The sequence below is a fragment of the Triturus cristatus genome, chromosome 4_2 (genome assembly GCF_964204655.1).
Source record: "Triturus cristatus chromosome 4_2, aTriCri1.1, whole genome shotgun sequence".
NCBI lineage: Eukaryota > Metazoa > Chordata > Amphibia > Caudata > Salamandridae > Triturus > Triturus cristatus.
In genome coordinates this window covers 492,220,935-492,242,328 of record NC_140586.1, presented here as the reverse complement: position 1 = coordinate 492,242,328, position 21,394 = coordinate 492,220,935, and the positions used below count along the sequence as shown (strand labels likewise).

Here is a 21,394-nt window from a genome sequence, read left to right as displayed (position 1 = left end):
AGCAATAGATTTAGATGCAGAAAAAGCTTTTGATAGAGTTGAATGGGACTATCTATTCCATACTCTCAGATGGTTTGGTTTTGGCCCGAATTTTATACCTTTTGTCTCTCTTCTTTCTTCTAACCCTTGTGCTGCAGTTTGTGCAAATGACTTGGTCTCACCTTATTTCAATTTAGGCAGGGGGGTATGCCAAGGTTGCCCCCTTTCTCCCTTTCTTTTTAATCTGGCTTTAGAACCTTTCTTGTCCAAATTACGCCAAATTCCAAATATATACGGTTTTCAAACCTCCAATGTCCATATTAAATTTGCAGCCTATGCTGCTGATATTTTGCTAGTCATGTCAAAACCAGACGAATCAATCCCTGCTTTTTTAGAAGAAGTGCATTCATATTCTCTGGTATCTGGCTATAAATTAAATAATGACAAGTGTGAAATTCTGCCCTTAACTAAATACACTTTTAAAACAGAATTTATTGCTTCTAATTTCCTTTGGAGTTCCACTCACATTAAATACCTTGGTCTATACTTCACCTCCTCAATTTCAGTCACAATAACATTATGCATTAATAAATGTATTAAAAATATCTCAGAGTTAACTGCTAAATGGCATCCCCTATATCTTTCATGGTGGGGCCGTTTAGAGACAAAATGATGTGAACACCCATAGTCCTATATACGATTTTCAATATCCCAATCCCTGTAACTGCTAAACTTTTTAAGAAAGTTAATTCCATACTTTCCTCCTTTCTATGGAGTAATAAGAAATCTTGCATGTCTATTTCAAAATTGTCACGTCCTAAGACAGAGGGAGGAGTCAACTACCCTGACTTCCAGGTTTATCAGTAAGCTTTTCTTCTATGGCAAGCTTCTCTTTGGCTGCTTGACTCTATAGACGATTGCCCTCTATGGACCTCTATTGAACACCTCTTTTTATCTCCCTTTTCCTCTCACGAATACTTATCCTTTTCACGTAAGCCACAATATCTCTCTACACCTATAATAAAAAATACCTACAAACTCCTCGACTCAGTTCCCCCTTTAATCCATCTCACTATTGACTCTTTCCTTGACTCAACGATTTGGCACAATAATAATCTAACCATACGAGGTAAACCCTTTTATTGGAAAACATGGAGACAAATGGGAATAATATGGGTTCATCAGCTATTTTTAGACTCGAAGTTTAAATCCTTTAATTCATTGAGCCACTCTTTCAGTTTGCCCTCCTCCTTCATACACAAATATGACTTGCTCAAAAAGACGATTATGGACGTGTATACTCAACTTCCAAATACGCACAATAATCCCACCTGTTTGTATCCTTCTTCACGACTTCATACTTTACTAAAAGCAGTTCCCAAAGCATCTACTATTTATAGATTTTTGCATGATTCTGTTGCTGATAGACAAAGGTCTAGAGTAGATGAGGCATGGGAACGGGATTTTAAAACCGAATGGCAGTACCTCTTTGGGAGAAAATATGGAATAAAATACGCAAGTCATCCAGGGCAGCCAATACAACACAAACATTGTTCTTTGTCTATAATAGACTTTTATTTACACCAGCTACTTTGAACAAAAGATTTCGGAATGTACCGGATTCATGTTGGACATGTAAGACATCAAGGGCTGATTTATTCCATATGCTATTTTCTTGTCCTTCTGTTTATACTTTTTGGCAACAAGTATGGTCTCAAATTAATTTAATTTTTGACACCAAATTTTCTTTTTCTTTTAAACATGTTTTAAACATGTTTTCTTGGGTAGTCTCACTTCCGTTTGGGAGGAGGTAACCTCTAATGTCAAAGTTATTGACTTATTGTTAGCAGTTGTTTTCAGCAAATTACTATTAATTGGAAAGACTCAAATACAATTTCTTACAAGGCTTGGTGGTACTCTGTTTGCCATAATCATAGATTGGATACCACCTTTGTTTACCCTTTACGTATGGCAATGAACGCTCAGACCTATGGTCACCAGTTACGTTGTATATTGATGCATATGCTAAAAAACTTTCAAAACCTCTACCATCCCAGCAGGAAGTCTCGAAACCACCATGATTCCTCTAATATGTTCCAAATAGGTTTTATACTCTATCGATATGTACATTACACTTAGTTGTTTGATTCTTTTCTCTTCTATTGTTAAGTCCGATTTTATTGTAACTGATTTATAATTGTAATGTATTGATATGATTTTAATATTATGCATTGTATGTAGACATCTTATCTTTCTTTAATAAAACTTTCTTTGAACTTAAACTGTTATTTTCTTTTTATTTTATTGAACACTGTGATTCAAACCTGCACTTGGTATCTTGTATAGAAACCAGTCAACAGCATTCAAGAATTGCACGAGGGGCATGCTTTACTTAAAGAGGCAAAAGAGGGGCAAGTGCAGCTAGTGGGGGGGAAAAACCATAAAAACAAAGATGGTCACCACAAGTGCATGCATAGTCATAGAAGTTTCAATTTTAGTTCAGGAGGATAAGATGTAAGACTCTGTGAGATATATTTACATACATTCAAATGTGCTAGCTAATTGTTTTGAGGCAGGTGTATTTATTTTACAAGGTCTTATAAAATTCAAGAAAAATGAGTTTAGGAATTTGAATAGTTCTTTGATTTTTAGGATTATACACTGAATCCAAGACATGATTCAGCAGGTCCTTTTTGGAAACTTTGGTTCATATTCTTGGAAAGATATCCTAGCTAAAATGTTTGGTTGGTGTCTTTGTTTTATCCAAGAATGTAATGGCGATCTACTCAATCTTACGGTTGCTGGATGACCTGAGGTGCATTAAGGGATATCCAGCCTGTACCCCTTGAGGAATATCAAGCTCATCCACAAGAGAGACATACATCTCAGGATGCGAGAGGAACATCCAGTCTAGGATGGAAGAGGTTTCTTAGTCCGCACCAGTTTTATCTGTAACCTGTGTGATGTGTTGTCCGTCCCATTTGCCATGTTCTGTACCTTTTCTGTGGGGTATTTAGGACCTATGTCCATTCTTACCTTTAGAGATAAGGCAATCTGGCATGATATGCTGTGAGTTTTCTGGTGTAAAGGGAGTGCGGTTTAGATAGGTGCCTGTGCTTTCTATTTGTCTGCTACATAGAACCTTGTATCTGCCAATAAAATACATCAAATAAGATATTACTGCTGTTAGGTAATTTCTTTTCTTAATACCAACCTGCTACAATTAGTTATAACAGAACTTTAAATCATGGCCAGTAATTAAATCCAAAACGGCCTTCATTATAATTTCCGGTGGTCTGGAAAACGTTGCTCCTACGGATGCTGTCTGTGTCATTGAGTAGCAATGGAAGTGCAGTCACTGGGACTTTGAGGACTGACGGTCGTTGGTAACTGACAGTGATGGAGATTAGTTTTCTGTTCTGTTATGTTAAGTGCACTGACAAAGAACCAATGGAAACAGGAGGTAAATTGCAATGTTTGCATAATGTCTGTATGTGCATTCACTGTTAATTGGCAAATATATGGTGCATACTAATAAAAATGTTTCACCCAACTCCTTACCCTGCACCAAGGAGAAAAGAATCGAAAGACTCAGTACTTCTCCAGATGCACAAATTCAGACTTTCACCCTCTCCCTCCCAGCATGCAAACCATACAGGCCTGTGCCTACAGAGGAGTTGTCACAACTTTCATTTTCTTCATATTCTTACCAGACTCCTGCCCACAACACTTCCCACACTATCTGAACTCAAGATCCCAACTCATACCTACAGCCTCACCTTCGTTTTGTTCTGTACCTTCCATTGCACATGCTCTCCTACATGCCAACGTCTACACCTGTCAGAAGAGAGCATCTTTTGTACGGTTACTCCATGTCAACATGGACACCAGTTTCCAGTCCTGGGCTTTTCTTTTACAGCTAATTTGTTCTGGGAACAATAGTTTTGAGAACTCTCTGATCGACCAATCAACCTCAAATATTGATTTTCAAAAGGAAAGCACAGGAATGGAACATTGTTTCCCTCGTTTAGAGGCCTCATCTGTTTACCTGAATCCACAAACACTCAAATCTGACAAAGTAATGGGCCATAGCAGTTACTAAAAAACAAGGCCACAACAAAGAAAATGTATCATTTCGAATATATTAAATTAGGTAAATTATGAAGGCGTCTCTATCCCTATAATCCTATCAAGTTAATGAGTGATCTACCCATCATGATAAGGAAGGCTTGTGACGATGCTCTTCGTATATATGGCACTCAGTAACTACTGATTATCTGAAAGCATGTCGATTTAGTGATGCTGAATGGAACAAGTGCTTTCAACGCCATAAAAAATAAATAAAGCAGATGTTGTTTTCCCTGCATTCAGTTTTCATCGTGCAACTGCTGTGTGTTGGTTCATCTATTATAATTTATCTGAAAAAGTGCAATTAGCAGTTTATTCACTATTCACAGAATGAAAAACTGCTAGCTATAAATAAAGACAACAAGATATGCTATTGAATCAGAGCAGATGGGAGCATAGAGTAATCCCATATTATCAATACTTGAATATGCATTCACTGCCGCTGCTGGTTAATTTTTAACTAGTCAGCGTGGCAAGAGGTTTATCAGTTCTGTGCCCCATGCCATAAGGAGCCGCTTCAAAGTCCTGAGCGAAGCTGCCCTTTTGTTCGAGGGTAGACGGAAGAAGAGACGTGTGTGGGATGTAAGATCAGCGCCCGTCCTAGCTGAGGCCAGTCTGCAGAGGCCCGCCATGCAGTGCTGGAGGAGCCTAGCTCTGCTCTGGGCCTGGCTGCCCTCGGTGCAGACCTCCGGGGTGTGGCTGAACGGCTCTGGCTACGAAGACCTGCTTATCGGAATTCACCCGGCAGTACCCGAGGATTACTCGATCATTGAAAACATTAAGGTAACGACCAACATGCAACAACTGCTACGCAGGGGCGTAGCTTCAGGGAGGGTGTTTGGGGTGTTACACCCCCCTAATAAATGTATCTTCTGATAAATAGTTGGGTACGGGTGCTTTCAGTCGGGTATTGTGAGAATCAATGGGATTTTAGAAGGAATGTTTGCATACAGGCGGGAAAAAAACACACTCTCGCACTCTGTTTTGAAATTCCTCAAAAATTGTGAATATTTCACAAATAATATTGTCTTCTCTATTAGTACTCCCACCAAACCGCATTCTTCTTCCTTTCCAATACCCCTTGGGCCCTCTCATGCACCCTACATGTCATATAATGTATTTAAACATTATGTGCTGGCCTGATTGTAGGGAAAGTTGAAGCTCACATCCCCTTACCTTACAGACCAAGCAAGGCCCATACTGCTAAGGGGGACAGACAGTCTTTTCACGGTTTCTACAGTGTCCAGTGTATTATCGAAAGCAGGTCTTCAAGAGGGATGAAAAAAATCTGGGGTACATAAAGGGGGTGTGACCTTTGTAATTAGAGGTGTGGCTTAAACAATGAAACTACATCTGACTTCCACAGTGTGGCTCCTGGCTGGTATGTTTGTTTCTCTCTGAGCTTTCTGTTATTGCACCAGCTACATAATACAACTGACATACATGTAAAAAGAGCCAGGGCTATTAGCTCTGTCAGTGCCCAGGCACTGTGAGAAACTTGACCTGCCATCAGCCTAAAACGTCAGGCCTCTCAGTCGTGACCCTTACAAACACCTGGAGGGTGCTCACTACGTGCTATACAAGAGCAATATGCTAAACAAAAAAATACAGGAACACAACATCTAGAAATAGCTTACACCTTTAGGGAATGCAAGATTAAGTAAAACATGTGAAATATAAACAGGAACTAAATTGTGGGCATATGTTAATGTTTTTAACTTTCTTTTTCAGAAAGCAATCAGTGTTTTGGTCAGTGAAGTTAAGGAAATGAATATAGGGCCTGAATAGGGACCCATTTCAATGTGTATTTTTAACTACTATCAGGCCTGAGACGCGGGAGACCCGGCTCACTTAAAGCCCTCACTGTAAGCACCACTGTGTCAGTGCTTAATGAATGCAAAATCTCTTTCCAATGATACTGATTAATGTATAGGGTCCTCTCACATAAAACGAGCACTGCAAGGGCTAACTTTAGACATTGTTTCAGCCACAGTTTGGGGCTGACTGGTGTCTTCAATAGTTGAAGACCCTGATTCCACTATTTTACTACCTTATATAGTGATAAACAGTTGCTTGTCAGTGGAACTTTAACGGCATGTACTGCTTTTGACTGGAAATGTAGCAGCATTTGTTGACATATTTAAAGTGGACAGCAGAGCATAGCACAAGAACATATGCAAAGTAACACGCCAATACCGTTAAGAGTAAACACAGAACCAGGACAACAACCACTGTACATTTAGACAACGTTACATTGCCATAATGCAGCTCAAAAACATATCACATTACAACACAAAGTAGCACAACAATTATGCACAAACAATGCTGTCACTCATTAACACCTTTAGAAACTTGCTTTCATAATACACTGCAAAAGGTGTTAGCACCAAGCTCTGCCTAAACTCATCACCAAAAGCATGAAATAGCGCAAATGAAAAATGATGATACCACATGTGTTTTACTATAAGTAAATCGCTTTGAATCTGCACTACTGTAGATATTCGAATCATTATGCTAGTGCGTATCACCATCAAATGCACTTCTGTAGGTTTGTTTTTATAATTGTATGCAGACTCAATGAAGAGCAAGTACATTGTGACTAGTAATGTTAAACGTGATAGTAATGTGAGGACAGTTCATCATCTCAAGAGATATATGTAGGTGATACACTTAGAAAATTATAAAACCATAATTTCCCTCAAATTCCCATGTTCTCTCTTTTTTTCCCCCCTCCCTACGTTTTGCTCCCTTCCTTCATCTGTCTATCTCATTTTCTCTTTTTAACTCTTCCTTCTCTCCACTTTCTTCTTTTCTCTCTATTATTACTTTCTTTTTCTCTTGCCCTCTTCTCAGCCCCCTTCATCGTTTCCTCTCTCTTTCTCCTTTTTTCTTTCTCTTTCCATTTCTCTCCCTCTAACACCTGCTCTCCCCCTCTCTATCTTGCATACTCCTTCCCTTTTACTCTCATTCAGTGCTCTCTCCCTGCCACTTTATGAACATTTGTGTTTGACTGCTCCTTCTCACTTCTTTCTTCCTTCATTTTTATTCACAGGTCTCTCCATACCTCTTTCTTTCTCAATGCTTGTCACTTGCTCTCTTCCTCAGTTAATCTATATTTAATTTGATGAGGACCTGGAGATTTCTTAGATAGCTGTGCACAATATAGGTGTTATCTCTCTGTTTGTCTCTAGCTATTCATCTATTTATACTGCATCTTCGGGTGGGAAATTGTTTATTGCTTGATGGGGGTGAAATGCCACTCAAGCAACAACCATAATCCTTATCAGCGTGAACCACCAATGTTACTAAATCAACCTGTTCTTAATCCTCTGGTAACTTGGCACAAAAACAGTCAGGCTTAACATAAAGAAAATAAGTAAAGTATTTATGCAGCCCACAAAAAGTTACAAAGTGAAAACATATCACAAGAAAAATCACACACCAATTTAGAAAAATATGGCAAAAATTAATAAAATCTTGATTCCAGTGGCACAATGAGCACGGGTCCCATGTGGAGTAATCCCATAAATACGTGCTGGTATTTATAAATAAGTTCCACTTCCAAGCTCCGGAAAACACCAGAACAAATTAGGCACTGCTTTTGGCCATCCTTCTGAGCAAAATCCTGTATGCATATTTTTAAGGCTCTCTTCACCAATCATTTTGCCATGTGTAACTTTTTCAAATTCAGGTGACAATTTGACCAACCAAATTTCTAGCAATTTAAATTCAGGTGGCAATTTGACAATTAGACCAACGAAAAATTTCTATCAGTTACATTTGGCAGACTTTGACCTGAAATAGTCTCCGACTCACTTAGGTCAGAGCATTCTGGTTGATTTGTCCTACATTTGTAGATAGTCTGGAAGCCACAGCTCTCTTAAGGCAATGGGTTATTATCCTTAATTTACCCGTTGATGAGCACTCGACTCGACTGATGCCAATTTCAACTTCAAAATTAGGCATCAGAAGGAAGCATTTCTCTGGCCAAGCTCTGGTACAGAGGGTAATTTAAAGTCCAGTTGGTTGGAAATAACGCTAATATGCAGGCAGTTTTCTCCTAGTTGGTGAGGAAACATTAACTGTTTCCTGCCTGTGACCACCATGCCTAGCATGGTAGTCCTGGGTAGTGAAAATGAATAAGAGAAGGCCAGGCATGAATGGGCAGGCATCGTGGTGTTCATTGTCCCTGTGTAATAAGGGCCACCTATTACAAGTTTCCAATAGCAAAGCCAGCAGAGGGTATGCTGACAGAAATAAGGTGATTCCCCAACTCTGAATGAGATGGAGAAATTTAAGTTTGTAGAAATGGTACATCTGATATATGTTAATGGATAACCCATTCCACCAACTTCGATATTACCTCCTTCCTCAAGACCTTTTACATTTCACGCATTTGTAGGTATGACCCTTGAAATCATAAAGCCAATGGAAGATATTTCTCAATTAGCATGCTATGGTCCCAGACCAAATTTATCCTATAAGCCACATTCTACAGCATGTCAACAGAACTCAGACTTGCTAAAAAATCCATTGAAAGTTGTTGTGTTAGTCCTGTGCAAAACATTCTTCAGTGTTACATTCAAAAGAAATGAATTGGGCTTTTAAGTTTATATCCATGCATTCCGAATGATCCAGTCTTATGTCATGATTCATTACAATTGTAATACCTATAAACACATCATCTGAATCAATTGTTGTGTTAGGAGCTTTCAGATATATAGAAAAGGATATGAAGCCTGAGAAGCACAGCCATTGATTCTCAAGCCATTTAATCGCCTTTCCCTAATTAGCTGCAAAGAGCTCTTATTACTTTATCGGAATTGGACACCAGTGGAAATCCAGATCAGCAACATTTTCTGTGACAGACTTTGGTAATGAAAATACTTGCAACTTTGTCCAGGTTATGTGCAGTCTAGGCTATTTGCCAAATTCAGCAGTATCATTAAGTATTGGTTTCAAATTTCAATCACTGTGAAATATGCATTGGGCACCATAGCCCACATATACATTTGCTATGTGTTTATCTGAAATGAAAGATTCCCCTCTCTGAATATACTTTTCCAGTAGAAGTCTGAGTAGAGTTTTAGTCCTGAGTGGCAACGCTATAGAGGAAAGTTGACAAACCGGTTCTGTGCCCCCCATGGAGAATGAAACCTCAGAGGTGACACCGATAGTACATAGGAGAGCTCTTAGTATATAGTATAAAGGGAGATTTCTGATATTAAATTATTCCAAAAGACCACACACTTTAAGATTTTAAAAAATGGCTAATCATCCTAATTGAAGGACTTCTCAGTGTCCAGCAGGATGCTGTTGGCAGTAGGTCTGGATTAACTACATGTAAAAATAAAGCTAAAGTTTGAAAGGTTTACTTAAAGAATATAAGAGCAAAAATATATAAGCTGGAATATCAATTACAATAGCTTATAGTCACATAAATCATAAGTACAAAGAACTCAGTAAAGTTCTACAGAAAATTCAGCATATGTTTGCCTTCTAAAAGTGGGAAAAGTTAGTGTCTCTGGACAGAGGAAATTAGGTATTTTTATAAAATTCTAGACTCTAGACAAAGAATTTCATACATTAGCTGTACAAAATCAAGGTTCAAAGGATATGCTCCAAGTGGAAATGAGCAGGAAGAAACATCTTACCATAGAATACATTTGAAGATTCTCTCATCGTGCTATTACATTAGATTAATATGTTCTAAGAATCTATCGAGGTAACATAAGTTGATACATAGTATGATACCGCCTGGGACAGCCAGGTTGCTGTTGATTAGGTACACCATGTTCAGTGTGACTAGGAAAGCCTCAGTCTTTCTGTGTAATCCTTTATTACAGCATGGAAAATAACAATGGCAGTGATCACATTTGGCATATAATGATGTTGCCTGCAAAATGGAAGAAAGCCCAAAAGTGGCTTATGTTAGCGTAAACTTGATTTCCAATACATTAAACACTATAATCCTAAATGGATTCCAAATTAACAAATTCAGCCTTGTCTTGGAGAATTAGCCACAACATCATGGATAATATTTAAACAGTCAGTACCATTGCCAAAATAATTTTGAGTAGTTTGATTAATGACCATGGCCTGTAACAGGAACATAAGCAACCATCCAAAATACAGAACTTCCTTATACACTGCCAACAGGTGTGATGCAAATATACTAACATGGCCCTTGTAGTATTATTTTAATAAAGCATATGTTCCTGGCACTTTTCCTCCTTTCAGTTGCTTTAATGTTGTCTTCTGCACTATAATGGGATCATTCAATATTGCTGTCACACCTACTAGCTGTGTTTCACCTACTAATCTAGATGCAATGGTTATAGGGAGTCTTTCAGACCACATACAGAGATTATTAGTAATGAGTGAACAATTTGCCAATCTGTAACCAACATTTTTCCATCTGTTTTGTTTACCCCTCCAATACTTTGTGCGGTCTCAACTGCAAAGCAGACAATGATGAAAGGAGCATGCCCAGATAGTCTTTCTCCAAATATTTGAATCCGCTGCCTTTCACCCTGTAAATGTGTCTTTCCTTTCCATAGTAGGCTCAGATTAAGGCACTTTATTTTTAAAATTTAGTAGTACATATTAGTCCCTGAAGTTTCATGCGGTTTCTCACACTAGTGTATCTTTTCCTAAAGCGAGTATACCTGTGGCGTGATTGTCTTCAGTGCTCTGGCCTCATGTGACATTTTGAAAATATATTTCTTTTCTTTCTACTTTTCCTTCTTTATGGTCAAGGAAGGCAATAATTTCTTTGTTAAGTGAGGGAGGAGATGGCATCACTTCAAACAACACACAGTTTTAGCTTTTATAAACTAAAGGGTTACTGTGTTTGAAACTACTGGGGAGCGATGAGGCAAAGGTCTAGGGCATATCTCGACACTCTCGACACTCTCGACTTAGTTAATGAGGTCTTTATGGGAGACCACATCATGCGTAGGTGAGTAATATGTATACTTTTTTCTCATCTGTGTACAGATATCAGTTCATTTGAAAATTGTGGACATCTGTGGCACATTTAAAGGCAGCTAGTAGTGGATCTCTTCAGAGCTACCTGTAGGGTAGTGTTGGAGTCCCCAGCCAATATGCTTGGGGAATCTGAGAACCCCATGCATTTACTCATCACCTCTTCATAAAAGTAAGGAGTGCCAATATCAGGAGGGTTGCTCCTGAGGCATTACAATTTAACTGCAGTACTAACATAGATTAATACAAACTGCCTGAAACGTGACAGCGCAGTATTTTAAAACCGCCTGTATATTAGTGATAACTAAATGATCATGTCGGCCATCAGTGTCAAACACTCACCTTCCTAAGAAATGTAATGTATTGTGTAGCAAAGTTATTACTGCCCTAGGAAGTATGGAATGGGACCTTACAAACTGCTGGCCTATCCTGGTCAGTTGAAATCACTATTAATTAATGCTGTACATCTTGGAAGCGTCCCAGCGTCATTGGTAACTGTTCAGCACACTACTGAATAATACATGTGAATCCTACCCAATGTGTGTATTATGTAGTTACTGCTCTAAAATGGAGATAATAACGTAACAAGAGGTTATCCACAGAACTTTGCTCTGCCAGCTTTGGTGGTCTGTCCACTACGCCTGTGTGGCCTTCTCCCTACTACAGTTACAGGATGCAGCTGCTTCCAGTAAACTAAAGGAAGAAGTGTCTTTTCCTCCAAAACTACCATGAATTTGCTTGGATACACCAGGAAGGGATATTATAAGCATGTAGTATATTTTTCAATTAACTGAAGGACTGGACTACAGTGGTCTGGACTATAATAGTACAATTTGGGTAAATGGGTAGTCACTATTTACATCAATTATTCACACCCATTTCAATTGCTCTTTGTTATACCTTAGGGTGGTCTTTCCCAAACGTTTTGCCTCCGCCCTTCATATTTTTGTGGTATTCTGTTTTGTTGGCCTTTCCAATGCTAACCTGTGCTAAATTGCTTGTGCTCTCTCCCCTAAACATGGTAAAATTGTCTTATACCCAATTGGCAGATTTAGTTTAATTGTAAGTCTCTAGTAAAGTGGTACCCTGTGTACCCAGGGCCTGTAAATTAAATGCCTCTAATGGGCTTGTAGCACTGATTGTGCCACCAACTTAAGTAATGTTAAACATGTGTAGGGTCTTCTGTTGCAGCCTGTGTGTGCAGCTTCAGTCTGTCATTTCAAACTGGCAAAATAAACTTTTTTTAATACATATAAAACACCCCGAGGGTAGGCTCTGAACTGCCCAGAGCGCAGGGTGGAGAGTTTTGAAAATGTTGGACAAGTACTTTTAAGTTTTACATGTCCAGGTAGCAAAAAGCTCTTCCATTTGTTTTTGATTAGTGCAAGGCCTATTTCTCCCATAGGATAACATTGGGCTTCCTTATTACATTTAATAAATAATAACATTTAATTGGGAGCTGGTAGACTTCTCAGGTTGGGTGTCAAATAAATTGTAATTTAAAGCCCTCTTTAATTGTAAAGTCGGATTTTAAGCCACGCATCTGAAAATGCCTCTTTTAGGAGGTTGCAAGAAGAACAATTGATGGACAGAATGCAGAACAATGTCATACATTCACCCCAGTACAGAGATCTGGGCTTAAATCCATCGTTTTTTTGCTCACCATGCCATTATCCTTGTGTTTGCTTTTTTAGGAGGTTGGCATTTTCTTTTCCTAACCTTCTGGTGCCTACAGTCTGTGCCTGAGTCACATGACTTAGTATAGCTAGCAGTTGCCCTTTGAGTATAGCTCCCACACAGTGAGAGAAAGAAAAATAAGTGTTGGCAGGATGGGCCAATCTGACGTAACAGGGGGTGGGGCTGTCACCTACCATCCTTTCACATCAAAAAGGTCCTGCCTGAACACACTGGAAAAGGGTTTGTCACTAGTCTTTTGTGTCCCCAGACAAGCTGAGTCCAGGGCAGAAAGGAAGGGTATGCCTGATACCTCAGGGTGATGGAAACTTCCAGAGCCTTTTCCTACTTCAAAGTGGGTACCAGGTATAAATAAAGCATCCACAGACCCAACTCTTAAGTACACTTCTGGACTTCTGGAAAACTCAGAAGAAAGACTGCTGTGTTGCTTTTCTGCAAAAAAGACTGCCTCTTTGCTGCCCTGATGTGCTGTCCTGCTGTCCTCCTGCCTGGGTGAGAAGGACTGAATCTGCATATTGGACACAGAACCATCACAGTGACTTCAAGGGGTAGTTGGTTGACCTCTTGATCCGAGCCTCTGAGACAGAACAGGCTCCAACAATCCTGAACCCAGCACCTGGACTCTGCCATTTGTTGTTCCACCCCAGTCATGGACCCTTGGAAGTGGGCCTGAAGGTGCTCTGCCAGCCCAGTTGTGGTCCTCGCAGAACTGATGCAGTGCAACGCATCGCAAGACCCTGCATTGGAACTGCTGAGGAATGCATCCCCAACGCAGGACTTCTCATCTCAGCCACACAGCTCATTGGAACTGCTGCTGCGTGGCTCATCTCCACACTGTGTGTCCGCATCATAAATTGCCCAATTTCAGATATAAACTAAAAGGTGCCAAAACTTTGGCCTTGTTGGGTGCCAGAGCCTGGAACAAGCTCCCTGCACAGATTAAATCATGTAACACTGAACTCCTATTTAGGAAATCCATAAAAACTTGGATTTACGGCATTACAGATGATTGTTGTCTTGCTCTGATTTAATGTCTCGATCAGGTAAATTTTTTCCTCACCTCATGATGTTAGCGCCAAGATACTCCTCGCGGAGTGATAGCTGCGCTTTATAAATAAAGTCTCAAATTTAAATTCAAAAATTCAAATCATCCACCAGCTCCTTGGAACTACCGGTGCATGATGCACTTCGATGCAAAGACGTCCCATCGCCGCTTCCTGGAACCGCTGCTGCACACTCCAGGCAAGGCCCTTGCATCTCCTCTACTGCGAGACACATCCTCATTGCGGGACTCTGCAACCAGGATTTAAGGTACTTTGTTCAGCGGACCCAACTGAATCCCTTTAGTCGGCTCTTGCTCCATTGTGATCACCCTGAACTATTGACTTTATCCAGGCCTAGCACGATCAGATAATCACAGTTGGCACTTTGCGCTTTCTGGCACTATTTTGAGTTAAGTCTTTAAAATTGTACAGCTCTATTTCTACTGATTGGATTTTTGTCATTTTTGTCTAGTTAATTAGTTATTGCATTTTACTCAATTTTTCTAAAGTGGTTTGGGATTTGTTTGAGTTTGTTTCACTTAAATAATGTTCGAATTGCTGCATAAAAACTTTATACATTGCCTATAAGTTAAGCCTGACTGCACTGTACCAAGCTACCAGAGGGCTGAGCACAGGTTAATTTGGGGTTTGCTTGTGACTTCACCATGACAATGATTGTGGTTGCTGCTTGAGTAGGGTTTCACCCCCTCAACCAGTAACTCAATTTCTTGCACTCTTGTTTTGCTTACATCATTATCCTTGCAGGTCAGGATCTGAAAGATTAATGGTAGTGGCAAAAACACTTTGGTATTTCTGGGCCAAACAAACAAATTCTTTGTTCTTGTTAGTCTTTGAAGAACTTAGAGTATTGTGGATGATCTAGGACTTCATAAAGAAATTCCTCAAATTAATATTTGGATTTATCATGGGTTCAGATTCAGTGATGCCTGAAATACATAGGTTGTCCCTGTAGGTGCATTTTTCTAAGTGTTTATTTTTTGTCTGAACCTTGGTAATGCAAAAAAACAAACAATTGATGGACGGAATGCTGAACAATGCCAACCACTCACCTCCACTACAGAGATCTGGGCCTAAATCTATTGTTGTTTTGCTCACTACACAAATCCAGTTTGGATCCAACTATATGCAAATCAGCCTGGACCGTGCTCCACATGGCAACAGTCCGCCAAAACTCCTAGGCTAGATCCGGTTTCGGGGTACCAACACTCACCTGCCAGGACAACTTGTTTCCAGTGGTATGGTGAGCACGGGACCCACGTACTGGGGGTGAGTGTTTAACATTGTTCAGCATTCCGTCCTTCATTTTTTCTTTTTGTATTTGTCACCTTAAGTGGGACGGGTATGCCCATACGTTGGTCCCATGCCCACCATAACACCAGAGTCAAGCTATCCTGGCTGATGTGGGGTGATACCCCAAAATCGGTCCTAGGAAGCTTGTTTCTGGACCAGGGAAATTTGCAGGTATTGGTTGAGCCCTTCCTTCTATCTCACTGGTATTCTTCTCCACTTCTATCATCCACTTAAACTGTTTTCAACTGTACATTGATTAGGTCTCTCTTTTGCATTCAAGCAATCTAGTTGACTTCATTCATGATGTGTGCTGGTTGGTGCCTAGATATTTCCTGTGTAAAACAAGCTATTCATTCTTATGACTTATGAACATAACTTAGTAGTTGTCTTTGACATCCGATTTGATTTCTAGCTACACAGACTTTAATTCAGTTTTTGCATTGTTGGATATTGATTCATTGTGTCTGAACACATTGCTTCATTGCTATTGGGCTGTCAAGGCTTCTCTGGGTGCCAAGTTTCCCATGGTGGTTATCTTTCTTGCTTTCACATAGTTCATTGCTGTAAAAGAATTACTCAGAGGACTGTATCGTAAGTACTGCAGGACTTCTGATGTGATAATATGACACACAGAAGTAAGAGTATCTTGTATCTCATTTCCAAGTTCATTACTACCATACAATGACATATTTTCTACTGAAAATAGGGAATAATCACATACATTTTTATTTCCACGCCAATTTCTTGATGTTTTTCTCAATAAAGGGATGCTTTCCTATGCAGATTTCTCAAGGTTTATTCTGGTGTTTTTACGCAACTTATAATTCCGATTTGTTGGCAATTCCTATAACTGGCCTAATTGAGACTCCCCTGTTGCATAGGATGGTCTGCATTTGTATTTGTATTGACCTGTAAGTAAGTTGGAGGTTTGGTCTGAGCTTGATCGAATAGTCCTGATACAATCTTTCTTATATTTCAGTTGATGTGTAAGTTGATTTTAAGAGTAGTATGCTAATTATATACTGTTCATTTAAGGCCCTTGAGAATGGTTTATTTATATTTTCTAAAGCTAGTTGGGTTTACATGCTGATGAACTTGTGCTTTGCTCCCTCTGATCTCCATGTAAGACTATAACAACTGGATTGTGTGAGAATCAGTCTTATATTTACTGTGAAAACACAAGGAGATGATGGACCAAGCACTGACATTTTTCAGACACTCACCTCCGGGTTGTATCCATCATTGTTCTTTAGCTCACTTTGCCACCCCAGTTCAGACTCAGCCATATGCAAATCAGTCTTGACCCTGTTCCTCATGGGAACAGTCCAGCCCAAATTGCCAAGCCTGGTCATCCCTGGACTGGAAACAAGCATCCTGTGACCGGTTTCAGGGTAATACCCTTCATTAGCCAGACTAGCTTGAATCCAGTGGCAAAGTGAGCAAGGGACCAACGTCTGGGCATACCCTGCCAAATTAGGATGAACAAAGCAAGTACAAAGAGATGATGGACGGAACGCTGAACTTTGCAAACACTCACCTCCAGTCACACATCTGGGTTGAATCCAAGATCGTTCTTTAGCTCACTTCATCACCCCAGTTCAGACCCAGCCATATGCCAATCAATTTGACCCTGTTCCTCATGGGAACAGTCCAGCCCGAACTGCCAAGCAAGGTCTTCCCTGGACTTGCAACAAGCATCCTGTGATCAGTTTTGGGGGAACACCCCTCATCAGCCAGGTTAGCATGAATCCAGTGGCAAAGTGAGCAAGGGACCCACGTCTGGGCATACCCTGCTGACTTAGGGCGAACAAAGCAAACAAACTGAGATGATGGACGGAATGCTGAAACTTTTCAGACACTCACCCCCAGTCACAGATCTGGGTTCACTCCATCATTGTTCTTTACCTTACTTCACCACCCCAGTTCAAACCCAGCCATATGCAAATCAGTCTTGACCCTGTTCCTCATGGGAACAGTCCAACCTGAACTGCCAAGCCAGGTCTTCCCTGCAAGCATCCTGGGACTGGGTTCAGGATAACACCCCTCATCAGCCAGGCTAGCTTGAAATCAGTGGCAAAGTGAGCAAAGAACCCATGTCTGTGCATACCTTGTCAACGTAGGGTGAGCAAAGCAAACACAAGGAGATGATGGACGGAGCGCTGAAACTTTTTTTACACTCATCCTCAGTCACAGATCTGGGTTGAATCCATCATCGTTCTTTAGCTCACTTGCAACCCCAGTTCAGAACCAGCCATACGCAAATCAGTCTTGGCACTGTTCCTAATGCGAACAGTCCAAACCGAACTGCCATGCCAGATCTTCTATGGACAGGAAACATGCATCCTGTGACCGGTTTCAGGGTAACACCCCTCATCAGCCAGGCTAGCTTGAATCCAGTGGCAAAGTGAGCAAGGGACCCGCATCTGGGCATACCCTGACAACTTAGGGCAAACAAAGAAAACACAACGAGATAATGGACACCGAAACTTTTCAGACACTCACCCCCAGTCACAGATCTGGATTGAATCCATCATCATTCTTTAGCTTACTTCGCCAACCCAGTTCAGACCCAGCCACATGCAAATCAGTCTTGACCCTGTTCCTCATGGTAACAGCCCAGCCCGAACTGCCAAGCCAGGTCTTTCGTGGACCGAAAACAAGCATCCTAGGATTGGGATAACACTCCTCATCAGCTAGGCTAGCTTGAATTTAGTGGCAAAGTGTGCAAGGAACTCATGCCTGGGCATACCTTGCCAATTTAAGGTGCACAAAGCAAACACAAGGAGATGATGGACGGAGCGCTGAAACCTTTCAGACACTCACCCCCAGTCACAGATCATTTGAATCCATCATCGTTCTTTAGCTTATTTCGCCACTCCAGTTCAGACCCAGCCATATGAAAATCATCTTGATCTTGTTCCTCATGGGAACAGTCCATTCCTACCCAGCCATATGCAAATCAGTCTTGATCCTGCTCCTCATGGGAGCAGTCCAGTACACACATCTATTACCATGTAACATGTATTTGTAGTGTCTGACCACAATGCATTCCATATACAGATGGATGTGTACATGTAGGTTTAATGAACTTTGTGTGTAATCTCATTCAATAAATCTCAAACTGTATATATTGTATGTATTTTTTCTTTTTTCATTTGATGTTGAAATATATTTTTCTTAGCTTATCATTTGGTCTCAATACACAATTGGAATGTTAAAATGTATTTTACTTACTTGGGATGCTATAGTGTCTCAATTGAGATTGTCTCAAATATAATGTTAAATAGATTTGTCTATGTTAATTTGTGGTGACTGCCAGTACCTGCCTCATAGTGAATATACCCCTCAGCTCATGTGTTTTGATGCATTGACTATTTTGCTTTTTACGACTGTTAACGTGGGTTTTTCCGTTTAAATATACTTTTTCATACTTACTAGAAATTAATTAATCGAACTAGAAATTCGATTTTCTACATGTTAATTGTCCTCATACTATTAGTATTAAAAATAAGATACCCATTCATTTCTTAAAATAAAAGTTGCTACAGCGACGTTCAGTATCTTAGACCAATATATAAATGCGTGGTTTTTCTGAAGTCATTCCATTGTATTTTTCAACTGATCAAAAACAATAAAACATCTACGATATTTTGAATTTGTACATCATTAATTTGTTTTTGTTTTGATTTCCATTTCTAGACCATGGTTGCTGAAGCATCTTCTTACATGTTTAATGCTACACAGAAAGGACTTTATTTCAGGAGTGTAAAGATTTTATTGCCTTTCACATGGCAGCAAAACAGCAGTTATTCGAGGCCCAGAACTGAGTCGTTTAATGAGGTAAGACATTAAAATGATTATAAATGAAGATAATGAAATCATTGGGGCCAATTCACAAAAGAATCTATGATTACGGGAAATAGCACTATAGGAGTACTCTTTTAGGTACTCTTACATACCTTTGTGAATCGGACCTGAAACTTTCTACCAGTAAGATTGCAAAAAGGGCACAGTTATTTTACTAAGTGTATATGGATATTATCATTTTATACCCATTTCAGATGTTTTGGTGCACAAGGCATGTAAAAGTACTTACTTGAAAGGGTACGACAGGCGTACTGCTTTTCGTGTTGCAAAACGACTTTGTAAATAGACCCAAATACATTTAGCAGATTTATTCACGGCTCTGTAGTCTCATACTTCAATTGGGGGTTGAATTGAGTCAATTTTGTGGCTTAATTTATTGAAAGCTTCAAGAATATTGGGTCATATGTACAAGCCCCTATCGCCACCACAATGTCACTTTTACCGACGTTGTGGTGTCGATGGGGGCTGCACCTTATTTACAAGGCAGCATTAAGCCACTTAACGTGGCTTAATGCTGCCTTGTAAATAAGGCCCCCTTTCACGCTGTGGTTAGCATGAAAGGGGTGGGCAGGTGTTGCGGTGGGCATTCCACTGCAACACCCATTGTGTTTGACGCTGCCCCCTATGTACAAGGATGGTGTACATAGGAGGCAGCGCCAAAATTAAGACCAGGTAAAACCTGGTCTTAAGTTGGCGAAATGAGGAGAAATGCATTATTTCTCCTCGTTTTTGCTTTTTCCATGTGTGCTGCCTTGTGCAGCACACATAGACAAAGCAAAATGCCATGGTTTGTTTATGTACAGGAATGTGTCGGGTGTCCCTTCCTATACATAAACAATCTTTAAAAAAAATCAATTTTGTCAATTTCATGCAGCACACATGAAAGTGACAGAATGGCAGTTTAGGAGTGTTTATGTGCAGGAAGGGTCACCTTCCTACACAGAAAAATCCTCCCCTGCACGCAGACACCCTTGCACTATGGTGCAAGGGTGCCTGCGTTGGCGCAAAGTTGCTAAACCTATAGCCATCGCAGGGGGAAACGCAAGGCTGCACCACATTCTTGTAAATATGGTGCAGCCTTGCATTTCAGAAGTCGCAGAGAGAGACATAAAGCCTGGAAGGCTAATGCCTCTCTCGGCCACTTCCTTGTACATATCCCCCATAGTTTTACAGTTAGAGGAAATGTGTGCAGCAAATCATAGATTTTCATGTATTATGCATAGTCCTTCTGAGTCTGTATATAAGAATAATTAACGTTTTTCTATATTTGTCCCAAATAGTGCAAACTAACAATTTTATATTAAAGTGATTTAATTGGTTGAAGCTACAATTCTGTACAGCTGTGGATACCTTAGACATGGTTCAATTTCTGTTAGTTCTGCTTCGACAAAATGTAATTAAATCTAGCCTTCTGTTAAAATAAGGTGTTTGGCTACAACTGCTAGTGCTGGTACTACCTGAAAAGGATAGCAAGCAACCCCATATATATTTCTGCTAGTTTACGAGAGATCAATGAGGCTGAGCATGGGTACATAGGCTCCGAGAGGAAATGGTTTATCTATGGGCGTACCTGTAGTGTACAATTTTCAACAAGCTTAGGCAACGTCAATGCATTTGGCTTTGGCAACTAGAGTGATAGTTATTTTCTTTATTGCAAGCAAATGCCACTAAAAGAAAAAGACATGCCCTTTCTCAAACGTGGTGACCATATGCTTGCAATAAGATTTTTAAATTACGTTTACAAAAAAAAATTTAAGGATTGCATTTAATTTTAATATATTATGGGTGCTTACTAGCAGGCAGGCGTATTCTTATTAACATAAAGAAAAGGCGCTATTGGCTATAAATTACTGTTAACCAAAGCATGGGATTAAACAGATGGGATCACAAAACAATAGAAAATGAATTATGAATAGAAAGGAGAAAATGGAAACATACACTATCAGACCTCTAGCACTGGCACGGAAATGCACTTCCATTTAGACTGAAGTGCCTAAGTGATCAGGCAAAATGCTGTCAATCACAGTGCAAGAGTGCCAAAGACTGACGTAGGCTGAGCTACCCTATGCTGTATGGTATATTGGACTGAAGGAAAATGTGAATGGCAGTTCAGCAGATCCACAGATGAAGACGGCTGACCCTCTTAAGTATACATGTATGTATTTTGTAAGAATATTTGATCACATGAGGCTGGTGGGACAATTAACGCTGTCTGTAGGACAGTCCTACAAATGTGATGGAAACCCTTTAATGTTATCTTCTGAAGTCCAATGTGGGTGCAGAGCTGGACTGGGAACCCAAAACAGACCTGCTGCAAATTTTCAAACCGTGTTGTACTGAGTGATGAAGCCCAGCCTAAAAAACAATAGATTTTACAGAATGTT

The 21,394-nt window shown here is 40.0% G+C and overlaps 1 protein-coding gene across 2 annotated transcripts in view; it reads left to right on the top strand.

Moving 5' to 3' along the window:
- Window positions 1-4,564: 4,564 nt before the first annotated feature.
- Window positions 4,565-21,394, top strand: part of LOC146834593 (calcium-activated chloride channel regulator 1-like) — a 332,515-nt gene continuing 315,685 nt past the window's right edge. The window contains exons 1-2 of one of the 2 annotated variants that reach the window (XM_085602046.1): window positions 4,565-4,890; window positions 18,843-18,983. In XM_085602046.1, coding sequence (XP_085458172.1) covers window positions 4,738-4,890; window positions 18,843-18,983 — 294 coding nt within the window. In that variant the 5' untranslated portion in view covers window positions 4,565-4,737. The remainder of the gene's footprint in view (window positions 4,891-18,842; window positions 18,984-21,394) is intronic. The other variant, XM_085602047.1, reaches the window with a different exon arrangement.